General features: G+C 37.5%; 1 protein-coding gene across 1 annotated transcript in view; it reads left to right on the forward strand.

Annotated features, from left to right (window-relative positions):
• The window catches only part of COBL (cordon-bleu WH2 repeat protein), a 152,503-nt gene that overhangs the window by 55,941 nt on the left and 83,262 nt on the right, over nucleotides 1–13,300 (forward strand). The window contains exons 6-7 of the mRNA XM_059815649.1: nucleotides 2,231–2,325; nucleotides 5,690–5,773. Coding sequence (XP_059671632.1) covers nucleotides 2,231–2,325; nucleotides 5,690–5,773 — 179 coding nt within the window. The remainder of the gene's footprint in view (nucleotides 1–2,230; nucleotides 2,326–5,689; nucleotides 5,774–13,300) is intronic.

A 13,300-nucleotide genomic window follows, 5' to 3' on the forward strand; every position in this document is an offset into this window, starting at 1 on the left:
TGTGCTTTTGGTCAGAACAAACACACTTCTGTGCATAATGCTTTTTCAGTAATTGCCGTTGAAATGCGAGCAATTAACAAATCCTGTCATTTAACTGTTGTGTGGTATGGTATGTTTCCATACAGATTCCAAGCCTTTTCAGGTTACCGAAAGCATGATTAGTTGAATTTCAGAAATGCTAACATTTCAGAGGTCTCTTGGGTTCAAAATTTATTTACTAACAAAGACAGAATATTTTGAGATTTATGAGACCTTCCACTAATTTCAATTTCCATGCAACAAAGTATTTTAATATCAGACCTTTGTATACACATTGGATAACTCTGAGTAGATGCTGACTTCTAATTGCTGCCGTTTGATTAGATTATATTGGTGCTTCTGCTTCTAGTTAAGGAGAAAATGTGTATATTTAGTATATCCTTTTCCCCCCATTGAGTCTGTTTTAATACATTGCTTAAATTAATTATCCTCAAGAAAGGCATGGTTGATTTGTAACTGACTTTACTTCTTTGCATTACTAGTAAACACAACATAACCAAAATAAAACTGTGGCTAACTTCTTTAGATTTTCAGGAAGGTAGGAAGTCCACCGCCAGCAAGTGACAGCCATTGAGCGAATCTTAGCTCATGGCCTATTGCCTCTTGGCTTCACTAATGCCAGTACTTTTCCCACTAATCCTCTTGTCATTGCTTGCTGTGGCTTGCTTTTATACAGAGCATAATAGTAGAGAGAATATCTACTGTATTTATTTAAGAAAAATCGGTACAGATTTATAAAGATTCCTTGTTGTTTTGATAATATATGCTGTTTAAAATCCCAATTTATTGGGATTATACAATGTTTAATGGTAATGTTGATGATCAGCAGTTACTGACATAGCTCATAGCTGAAGAGTATGTGAGCAAGGGATTCATAATCCACATCTAGTTGCAGCCCAGCCCCGAGCAGAAAAACAGTAGTTTTTGGTGAATGAGCATAGGCAGTGCTCAGTATTTGAGAAAGGTATTAATTTATTACTGTATTTTTTTGCTGTGGAGTTTCAGCCTTTCTTAAGGATAGTTTCTCCCTGTTTTCCTCTGGGTTCATCATCTTTACTGTTTTGAACTACTATATATGTATTTAACACCTTCTAACATGTGACATTGTTGATATGCAAAGTGATCTATGTGAAAATCTCGTGCTTTGTGTGAAATGCAAATGAGTTTACAGGAGTTCTGGGATGAGGGCTTTTTGTGAAGTAAACCTTTTTTTTCTGTCAACAAACAAGTAATTTTGCATTTGCTGCTTAATTGTTGTTAAACAAATAAAGCAAATATTTACAAGAGAAAGCAGTTTTTCTCTGTACATTAAACTTTCTGTGTGCTAGTGGGATACGCTGATGTGCTTGGAACCAGGGAGAAATCTTCATAGCATTATGCAGTGTCCATTAAAAAAAGTGAGAGGGCTTTACAGTCTGTATATTGAATGTCAAACCAATGGTTGTTCCCTGTAATGCATGACCTTATCATGTTGCTCATCCAGCTCAGTTGGTGTGGGGGAAATTAAAGGGAGACTAAACAGTCTGAGAATTCATACAGTTCCTTAGCAGGTTCAAGGAGGATGTGCATGTTTGAGCTCTTACAGCCTGAAATGCATATAAACTTGCCTCTCTCCCCACCTGAAGTAAAAGCACCAAGATGAAAAAAGATGACCACAACCAGCTGCTTTAAGTTGTAAGGAGAGCCCTTTTTCCAAGGGAAGGGTCTCTTTCCTTTTCATGGAGCTTTATCCAAATCCACATTGAGAGCCTTTCCATTAACTTCACTGTGTTAAGTCAGGCCTGTGGATTGTTGAAAATATTTAGCATCATCTTTTTGAAAAGTCTTTTTTTTTTTTTGAGGTATTAGAGTACTCCACGAGTTTTAAGTGAGATCTCTAACAAGCATTTCTAAAGACTAAGCAACTTGCTTAAGTTTTGCCTTTTAATAGGGATTCCTAAATTGCGATTGAAAACTTACTGAGGTTTATTAAATTATTCCATTTGCCTCCATTAGATTTTTGGAACAAACTCAGAACAAATAAAAGATTTATGAAAAAGAAAATGTGGGATCTGGAAGTTACTTAGATAATTCAGTTCATAACATCTCCAGCTCAAAAAAAATACAGCATTAATCCAGGATGTTTTAAAGTACTGATCTTCTGAATCTTTATTTCAGAAGTGTAAAAAATACTCCGTTATAATTGTTTCAGAACCAAGTCGAAAGGCTTCAGTAAGCAATGATGCAATAGAAAAAGAAAAGACAAGACTTCTGGAATTGTTTAAAGCTGATAGAAGAAGCAGCAAGGTAAGTGTTCAGCAGTGTATTACCTCACTAAAGAGAATTGTTTTCTTTCCAGATGTATTTTGTGTGTGGGTGATGGTGGTTAATCAGTGCAGCCTGATGGAGATACCAGCTGCTTATTGAGGGAGTCAGCCATGTTAACCATTTACATTTTCGGTTTGTGGTTTTTTTATTAATATTGTGGGTTCAGTAAGTATTAACAAAGGGCAGTAGGTTCAAGCAACTTGCATCCACTTATTAGTAGTGCTCAGATTACAAAATGCATTTATGAAAGCACTGTTGTAATATAGAATACATTAAGATATCGAGTAGAAGTGTCTTATTAACTGTTCTGTGAATGGGTGATAATCTGTTTTAAAGCATTTATATCTTTAGGAAGCTCTGTGCAGTCATACTATTGCCATCTCCAAGTTTGTAAAACCAATGAATCAGGTGTAGGAGAAATAACTTGCAGTACTAAAAGGAGTAATAAACTGAAGGATCTGTATCTGCTGGGGTGCATGTAAGGCATTTTTAACTTTGTTTTTAATCTTGAGTTGGAAAAATTAGAAAGGAAATTTCGTATAAAATAATTTTCTTCTGTTGAGATGCCTTTATGAAAAATTTGTCATTTATCACAGAAATTAAATACAGAAAAACGTTCTAACTCAAGAACATATAAAAAAAATACTGGGCTTTTAACTTCATACTTTTTGCATCGTTCACTACAAATATCAATGTCAACTGATTTTAATTAAAAAGTTATTAACACTCTGGGGTGTCAGAGTCAAAAGACAATTTTCTTTCATCTGGTTTAAAAAGCCCTCCAAGGCTTTTGCAGTGAAATCATAAAATGTGTGTCTGATTAACTAGTACTGAGAAACATATGCTTGTTAATGGACTGGTGTTTCACTTACGCTTCCAGTCTTCTCAGTCATGTTTTTAAAACTGTGAAAACTTTACAAAATCTTTATTAGTTCTCTGCCCTTTTGATTATGATCAAATTTAGAGTGCTTTTGCTGAGCAATAGCTTCCTTTATGGACACTGGGAATTACTGTGTTGAAAAATCTCATCTGTCATGGATGCTGAGCTATTCTTAACATCTTATGAAGCACACATGGAAGCTGTATTTTATGAGATAGGAAGTCAGTCACTTTCAGAATGTTCATCCTCCATAAGAAAATATTTCCCATTTAAAAGGGAACAAAAGCATAACTGGAGCAATAATGCTGTATCTGCCTGGAAGAATCGAGTAAACAAGGGAGCTCAAGCTTGAGCCTCTATAGAGGCTACTGCTGCGGGGCTGTAGTTCCTCTGGAAGACCCAAATATATTATGGCATGCAGTTTCTGCGTTATAGTTTGTCCTCTGATTCTATTTTCCTCAACTTCAGTATGAAGTGTGTGCTCTTGGAGTTCCAATGCATGAAACAGCTCAGATTTAACATGTAAAATATTTACGCTTGCATCTTTTTCTAAAGTTGCTGTGAAGCATCCCAGTTCTGTGGTAACTGCAGTGGGTTTTTCACAGCTGAGTTTGGGATGAGTGTCCCAAGATTGCAAACTCCTGTCTTTTTTTCTATTCTGTTCTCTTCTGTTGTTGATCAGAGACATAGGAGGTGGTACTCTGGGGGTTTTAAAATACAAATTTTAATAGATGCTAAGGATGTTGAAGATCAATTAACAAGTTACAAGTAGTATTTGACCTGGGAAAAAGTAGGAACTGTACAAACAAATACAAGTAACAGCTTCTAAATCTGATGTAGAGGTGTAAGTCTTTCTTGCTGCTAGTTCTGACAAGTTAATTGACTTTTCTTGGTCATTTCTTTATTGGACTCTTACATTGAAATGACAAATACTCTGTAGGAAAAAAAAAAAAACTAAAGCAACCACTGCGTTCAGTCCAGCAAGGAAGTCCTTGTGGCCTTTTCAATACAAACCGTTAGGAGTTTGAACCCAAATAGATGGAAGAATTACTGAGAACTGAAGAACAGTGCAGCACACAAGAGCAAGCAGGTGTTAACTGGCCATAACACATCTGGCTTGGTGTTGTGAAAGATTTCTAGCCAAAACAGCATTGAAACTGCTGAACAAACTTAGTTAGCAGAATGAGGGCAAATTAATTCATTTCTTTTAAGAAAGGATTTGGTAGGTTTATGAAGGGATTATATGATGGGATGCCCTGTGATTTCAGCACAGTGGAATCAAAGGCGCAGAGTTCCTAAACTGTGCTCTTTACAGTTATTCTTACATTTTTACTCCTCCACAAGACTTAAGTTGGTTCTGCTTATTTGTTTTATTTTTTTCTTTGTTTGCATTATGATTTGCAGAGATTCTGTGTGTGTGTGTACATGTGTGGTCATGCATAGCCTGTATTTTAGAACTAGTTGATAGCAAGAATTGTCCAAAATCTTGCACAGTAGTAGCACTGCAGAGTTGCAGGCATTTACAAGAGGAAGGCAATTTCTTTTGCAAGGGAAGAAGAGGATTAGCCTGTGTTGCAAACTGTCCTGGATCAGGTGTCACGGCACACTACAGGCCTACGCTCAAATTTCCATGCCCACACACATGCTTTCTTTCTCAGCTAGCTCACTGAAAGCAGTAATCGTGGTATGACAATACACTAGATCGAACTTTTTGGAAAAAACTTTCTGCTCTATTAAAAACACTATGACACAGAATGAAAGCAGAGTCCTATTCTCACGGTTAATACAAATTTGTTGAAAGTATTTCTTTGGTTAACTTTGTACTGGCAGGCTTAATGCCAGATCAGGTATCATCTTGTTCTCTCCATTCTAATTTTACGCTGGATCAGTTACCCTCTGTTCTCCTGCAGCTGGTATAAAAAACTTAAAGGTGGCATGAACTCCATATCTTTTTGATGTGAAATGTAGTCATGTGCCTGAGGCTAAATCCAGATCAATTTGACACTGCTAAGCAATCCAGTAGAGCAGAGGTCCTATGCAGACAATCATGGGATCTAGACTTAAGTAGGGTATATGCTAGTGCACAGAAACAGTCCCGTCACTGACAAGTGACAGGGAAGAAGTTCTCTGCTTGTTCCCCTGTGTCTGTGGGTATAGCAGAGACTTGCAATCTGATCCCTGGTGCTACAGGAGTTGCTTACTACCTGTTTTCCTCCTTGCCCAAGAATTGTTCTGTTTCTTTATATTCTTGTTCTTAAATCTTTCTGCTAATGGATTTCTTTAGGGCCTTGCCTACATCAGAGAAATTTTGCAGACTACTTCAGAGTTTCTCGGCAATCAGATCCAGCACTACTGAGACAGTTTGTCTTGGTTCTGTCTTGAGGTTTGACGCTTTGCTCTGGCATGTTTTTGCTGTTTTGTTTCCTTTGCTGCTGCTATGTAGGATACTTGTTTGTGTTGCAGACAGAAGAACACTTGAGCATGAGCAGAGATTGTGGTGAGGAGGATGTTTTTAGTTCTGCATCTACAAGTGAAGGAAGCTTGGATGTAAGTACTAACACGGCTTGTAGATGCTATTGCATTCCTATTAGATCCTGAAGTTTCAATAACCAGAAACCACTGCTATTCCTGATGCTTAGCCAAGTAGAAGTAGAATAGCTTACTTCTTAACAGGCTTAGTTATGTGAGTGCGCATTTCGTGTATCTTGATAAAGTTAAAATGCAGTGCACTGTCTTCAGTTAAAACTTGCTACCTTCACTATAAGTAAAGTTTCTTTCAAAGTTAAATTCTAAGTAGTTGTGAGCAAAAAGTGTTTTCACCAAGGACATAGGGGTTGTGACTGTGACAGTACTGCATGATGCAGGAGTATGTTTGCCTTATCAGTGACATTTAGAAGGGGCTTTTTTCTTATAAAACCACACCTCTCATTTTTATCCCTTTACATGTCTTCTGCAGCATGGCAGCATTCCATTTGTTTCTTAAGTAGCTTGGGGGTGGGGAGTACTTTTGTTTTAAACACTGGAAATAACAGAAAGGATTTTTGTTAAGAACTTCAGTAGGTTTTGGGGTACTAAAATCCTGTGAACCACATTTAGAAAGGTTTTCAAGTGCCTGACAGACTACTAAATTATGATGATTTAGGTATCTAATTAGGAATTGTGAATCCTAAAAATTTTTGTAAGGCTGTTCTGGTGGATTAGTAATCATAATAAATGGTGTGTCTTTTTGTTGCTTTTTTAAATTACTTGGCTTTTTATTACCATATTTTCAAAACCTGGAGAAGACTCTGTTGATGACATGATAGAAGCCTGAAATGTGAGGTTCAGCTCTGAATCCTCCTTTCACAAACAGGTATTTGGAAAAGGAGTGCTGGTCTGCAAAATGTACAGCTCACTAGCCACAGAGAAGGGTGACAGAAAATTGTGGAAAAAATGGAGGAGTGAGAGAACAAATCCCAGATAAAAAGGATAATATAAAAGAAGTCAAAAGGGAGAAATAGATGGAGAAGTGATTAAAAACCACCTAACTCTGCAAATCTGTGAAGACTTCATAATGAAAGAGTACTGAAGTAGGAAAGCTGCTTATGACACTAACATTTGGGTAACGCTATAAAGATGAAAGTTTTACTAAAAGAGCTCTGTTAATATAAAGTCCTAGTAGAGGGTGATGTGGATAATTGAAATGTACTAGGTAAAGTATAGAAAAACCATCACAAGCTCTGCCAAAATAAAATCATCTTGTGGTTTGTGTTCACTGCCATTATACATTAATCTCAGTATCGTGATACCCAAGTACTAGAAGACAAGAGGAGGAAGGGGAGGGATTCCAAGTGAGGATATGAAGGTAGTTCAAATGCTGTGACCTGTCTTTTACACTAGTGTGTGGTGCTTTCCTCAGAAGGGACACATCTCTTAATTTATTTTTGTAGGTCATCTTACAGGCAAAATCATAAATGAAGATTTTTTTTTTTTTTCCTTTGACATTGATGAAAAAAAGTTTTCAAAACTCTCTTGGACATGTAACTTTGTCTTCTAAAGTCACAGGTGATAGGGAGCAAAGGGATCTTGAAGAGATAAAAAACATTTTACTTAGTTACATGAACATCAGGGATTTTTTTTTTTCCCCCTTTCCTCTTAAGAGCAATTAATCTTCAAAAACAATGTAGCCATTGTTCAGTGTTTACATCTTTCACTTCTGGCTTGACACCTGTATTTGTATGAGCACCGATCCTGCTAAGACATAAGTACATACTTAAATGAATATACTGACGTGGTACTGTTTAATTTGGTACTATTCTGCTAATGCTTGCAGAAGATGTATAAAATAAGTCTAACAGATCTAATCAGCAGCTCAGAAGGTCCATCCTTCGAACAGGCTAGATGGGCTTCAAGAAAAAGGTCAAAAATTTTGAAGTCTTAAGTGAAAATTTCTAAAAAACTGTAAACTTGGCATAGATAGTTGGCACAGATAACTTGTATTAACTTAAGATAAAAGTCAAATGGAAACGCCAATGAAAGCACTTCATAATTTTTAAAATTCAGCTTAGCACTTCCTTACGGGCTAGACTATGAGACCCTCGGTCATACCGAGTGATTCTTTATTCCACTTGTAGAGAAATTCTTTATTCCACAGTAGAGGCTTACTCTTCGGCAATTTCCTCAGGTCTACTTTCTGTTACTGTTTTGGGTCATGTTGAAAGTATTTTGCATTGCTGTGTGGGAATAAAAATCAAAGTTTCAGATTTATTTCTGAAAGGAAAATAGTTTGTCATTGCCTTCAGCATGGTGCCAGGAGGTACACTGGCTGGATCAGGAAAACTTTTCTTGCCTATAAGGAAATAGGCAATTCATGAAGTACTACTGATGTAAGGGCGTGAACTTCAGTATACTTACTTTAAATCCTTTTCTCACTCTTACGGGGTGGTGATGTGCACTGAATTGTAGAAAAAGTAATTACTCTATTCAGGGTATTGATTGGGGTTTTTTTGAAAACTGGGCAATATGAAGGAATGGAATAAAGGTATAAGAAGTAAGAGATCCTTAGTATTTATTCAAGCACAAGTCATATTCGCTTTTTAACCACCAAACCATTCTCAGTGCCATATTTATCTAATTATTATTTGAATTATTAATGCTTCTAAAAATACTTTGGATTGTTGATGAGGAAGCAGATTTTCAAAGTCAAGATGGGAAAGACAACACTTGCACTTGAGGTGAGAGGACATTTGTTCACAGTATCAGTAAAAATAAAGGCGAAAAGAGAAGAGTTTGTTAACACCTTAGAGAGAGAGTGTAAAAATGCAAGAAAAGAATCCTCTATGACAATCCTCAGAGTGCAGCAGTTCATTATATCACACATCAGTAAAGTATCTGATGGTGTATTGTAAATGAAGCAGATATCTTTTCCTTTAATCTGTTCCAGTTTTGTACTAAGCAGATGAGCTTCAGACCCGGGTTAACTTTTCACAAATCAAATCCTATTGAAATACACTGGCATATAAATACAACATACAAATAAAGTGGTTGGAAGTTGCAGCACGGTTAACCATATTCTGCTTTTTGTGTGCCAGAGACAGAGACATTCAGAACTAGAATTTAGAACAGCTGGGGAAAAAAAAGGGAGTTTAAGTCATCTCTGCCGCTTGGTGTCACTGTCCTCAAATAAACAGTTCGTCAAGATGAAACCCGATTATTTGGAACGCAGTACTAAAATTAGCTGGTTTTATTTTTGGGGCCTTCATGCTTTCATAAATCAAGAGTGAAAAAACACATCTCAAGTGCTGAACGACGTGTATCTGTGATGTGGAATTTGTTTATGTAATAAATCAGCTTGGGAAAAAATATTTAGAAGTACAGCCAGGGACACTTATCAGAGGATTTGAAACTTCAGCACAAAGTCTTATCACACGAGGTTTCTCTAGTTCAAACAGGGCTTCAGCAGAGCAATATTAGAGGATTTTCATCAGGACCGTTTTTGAAAAACCTAGTCTTCAGTGTATGTCTGAATATAGTTGTTACTCATAACAGAATCAGTGAACGTAAATGAAGCAGATAGTCCAGAAGTTCCCTACTTAATACCTATTATTATTTATGTTTGTGAACAAAACTATCAGGGAAAAACAATGTAATTTTAAATTCCAAACAGTTATCGGATACATTTAGGCTAGGTGTATAGGGTTTTTTTATTTTATTTCATAGTACCTGTATAATTGCAAGATCATGTTCCAGAAGAAAAATACTATGCTAATGTTTGAAAAAAGTCATCAGGACTCTAGTGCATTAGTAACCTTGGCAGTCGCTTCTTAAATGGTGGTAACAGCTATTTTCCCTACAAAGGCTTTTTAAAAAATCTATTATTTACTTTTTCAGGGCTTTGTTTATTCTTAATGTACTTTTAACTTTTATGCCCTCATTGATGGCAAGAGTTGTATCATTCATGTTACGCTTTCCCAATACAGAAGTGGTTGGAAGAAGGATCAAGTACAGTTACGCAAAAGTGATTGGAAATGTGATTTCTCTTCAACCTTGTCAGATCCCAGGTGATTGGTTAATACCATCTACTGTCAAGGATTTCACCTCACATGGCCAGGTACTGTTTAGGGGAGTAGAAATGAGAATACTGCCCATGTCATCTAACTGGAAGTTAACAGCCATCTATTTCTAATATTTCCTTGTGTGAAAATCACATTCACTTTAAATTTCTGTTCTCATGTTTTTGCTTCTTGGTCTCCTGGCAGTGCTTAGGATGATGTTGGTTACTTGGGTTTATTTGTACTAGTGGGGTCAAAACCTGGAATATCTCTGTTGCATTTTATAGAGTTAGAGCTATCTATGTACACTGTCAAAGGCATAGGTTGTGATCTGGCCTTGAAACAATTTTGCTTAGTGTGATTAGAACATAAAACTCAACAAACTGAGTATGGAGACTTGTCTAAATACTACAGCAGACTGGTCTGTCCCCACCAATCTTCTGCTACAGGGTGCCTATAAGCCAGGAGTTAGATGCCAGAGGATGACACTAGGGAAGATACAGTATAGTTATAAATGTTTTAATTTGTGCAACTGTTTAAATGATTAGAAGAAAAATAGATGTATTAAATACCAGATATCTCAGGATAAGGTTCACCGTCACAGTAGAGTTAGTTTTAGTTTTATATCCTGTGATGCTCTCTGGAAAAAAAAAAAATCATTTTATTGTTAGCTTTCCTTGGTAAGAAGGAAGGTTTGCCAGAGCCAACTGGCTTGTGACTGGCATTCAGAGAATTCCAATAGGTAGCAAAGATGACAGTGATCAGCTCTCTTTCTCCTTGTCTGCTGAGGGCAGGACAAGAACTAATGTGATTTATATATAGCAATGAATATTTAACTTAGATACTAGAGTGAAAAAAATCTGACTGCATGAAAATTTCATAAGGAAGCAGGTTATTAAAGAGACTGTGAAATCTTTATCATCACCTAATCTGTAAAACCTCCAAAAATGTCTAAGAGGATAAGCTGCGCATACTTTATTCTGTCTTGGAGCAGAGGGGTAGATTAGATGGACCATAGAGGTGCCTTTCAGCTAGATCATGGCTGCTGAAGAGGTGCAGCTGTACCCACCTCCTTTTGTGGTGTGCACTTACAGGATATTAACTGTCTTCGTTCATGTGAATCATAGGTACTTTTATTTAATATAATATTTTTAGGTTTTTTTTACAGTATGTGATAGCAGAAGGCAAGAGCTTGAAACAGTGGCTGCCTGCCACCAGAATTCAAGTTTTTGCTCCAAAGTGTGGTGTTACTAGACCTCTTCAAAGAAAAGGTCCTTGGAGTTAGTGTAAAAAAAAAAAAAAAAACAAAAAACAAAAAACCAAAACTCAGAACCAGCTGAACTACTCTGGCTCAAAAAAAAAAAAAAAAAAAAAAAATAGCCTGAGGCAGACACCTGGAATGAAAAGTCTCAGCATCTATGGTTAAGGCATGGTAAAGTTACAAGCTATTAAAAACAGTATCTGGTGAAGAGACATGTCGGCTGACCCCTGTTCTGTCTGTGCTGCTTAGCTTGTACTACCACAAGATTGCCAACTTCATGCATTCAAAAATCACTTGTCAGCTCTTGCCCTTACCACACAAAAGTGGCTTAAGATCATGAGATTTGAAAACAAATCTTTTTGGGTGGACTTCCCTCCCCTCCATTTGGTTTCTAAGCGTTAGGTTTGTAGAGATCATATTTCTAAACATTTTTTGTGACCATAAAGGTTTTATTAAAAACAAAAGATTATCACGTAGTCCTTGGTTGCCAGAACCTGCATCTTTACATAAAATTGCATGGTTCAGAGTAAAATCATCACAACACATTGCATTCAAGTTGTTGCTTTTAAAAAGACGACTCGGAAACTTCAGTCCCTGCAGTGGTTTTTGCAGGACATTTTTAAGGAAATATTCTCAAGAAATGTTCTGAGATGAACAGAGAGAAATGGATCAAGTTGAATCAAAAGGGCTTGAGTAGGGCCATATCTACAAAAGGAACTGGGCACAGCTGTGCCTGGCAGTGCCTGTTTTAAGTACCCAGCAGTGCAGGCTTCTGTTGGACACTGGATCTAAGCATCCTAGTGCCAGATTTCCCAAGTTTTGGAGCCACTGAAATCTGTGTGGCAGGAGTTGCATGTTAAACTCTGCCCATCTTCTGTGTCTGCTACCTGCCTGTGCTTAGGATTGCAACCTTGAATCAGCTGCTAGATTTAGGTATTTAAAGATATACTCTAACAGCTTACCACCTACCACTGTTAGCCAAAATGTGAGAGCGCTAAGGTCAGTTCCCTTCTCTGGCTTTAGAGATACCAGCCAATCTTCTATCTGTCTCAGGACCACTATTGAGAATTGTTTCTTCCTTTGCAAAGAAAACCAAAATACTTGCTGGGCTGGAGAATGCCTGGAACAAAGCTGTGAGGTATTCTTGATGTGGGAAGTGCCCTTTTGTAAAAATACCCAAGTATTCAGTGACTCAGAAAGAGAGAGCAAGAGCAAGCTTAACTATTCAGACCAGTAACAAAATAACTTAAGTGCGGTGGCAGCTCTGGGTTCCAGTGCCAGCGCCAGAGATGTTTTCCTATGTTTTATGCTAAGCAGATGTTAGATCCAGCAGATAAATAGTCACAGAAGCTAGAACTGGAGGAGCCAAACGGCTGTTGCTCCCTGCCCAGATGAGTGCCCTAATCTCAGTCTCTTTCTAGCTAAACTCGTATTCATGTCCTTGAACAGACAATAATCTTGCTCTGCTCACAAGAAGGGGAAGGTTTTTTTTCTTAACTAGAAGGTTTTGATCCTGGATTTACCATATTCTTACTGAATCGTTGAACTTGTGGCAGGGGGGAGGACAAGGCAGGAGAGAAATACCATAGCTGCCTCTTCTAGCAGTTATGTTTTTTGTGGAGCCAGGTTTCTTAGTTGTGCTTTAAGCGCACCTATTGGATCAAGCCCCTTGGCTGATGAAGATGGAGAATTTGCCAATTTTATGGATCCTGATGGAGTTTAGGCAGGAGGTTAGAAGCATAGTTTCTCAGCAGCTTTCATGCTCAGCATGCCTAGAAGCAGAATTCAGGCACCAAAATGGGAGTAAGCACATCAGAAGGGTATGTGTCAGGCTTGTTGAAGGGAAAGCACAAAGTGGTGTGAGTTAGGGAGGCCCAATCTAACAGGAGCATGGTAAGTTACGTTAGTGTGAGGCAATTCATTTTCCAGACCTGGGCTGCATGGCATCCATTCTCTATACTGTGGATGTACCCAGTTGGTCTGGAGTAAGTTGGCTCAGATTATCTCCCTCGGATGTTTAATTAAGACCTGGTGACACACCCTTAACCACCCAAATCCTTTTATGTCTGATTCATCTTTGTTACTGATTTCACTGAAAAGTTCTGAAGTTAACTCACTGGAAAAAATAGAATAAAGCAGCAGCTAATAAGACCAATGGCTTTTAATTTGCATTAATAAAAGGACATTAAAAAGCCCAAAGACAAACTTAAATTCCATTTGAGATTTTTCTAGTGACATCTCAACCGCTCAGGCTTTGCTTCCTTGGTGTTTAATATTACCAGA

This window comes from Gavia stellata, chromosome 3, assembly GCF_030936135.1.
Source record: "Gavia stellata isolate bGavSte3 chromosome 3, bGavSte3.hap2, whole genome shotgun sequence".
In the NCBI taxonomy this organism is placed as follows: Eukaryota; Metazoa; Chordata; class Aves; order Gaviiformes; family Gaviidae; genus Gavia; species Gavia stellata.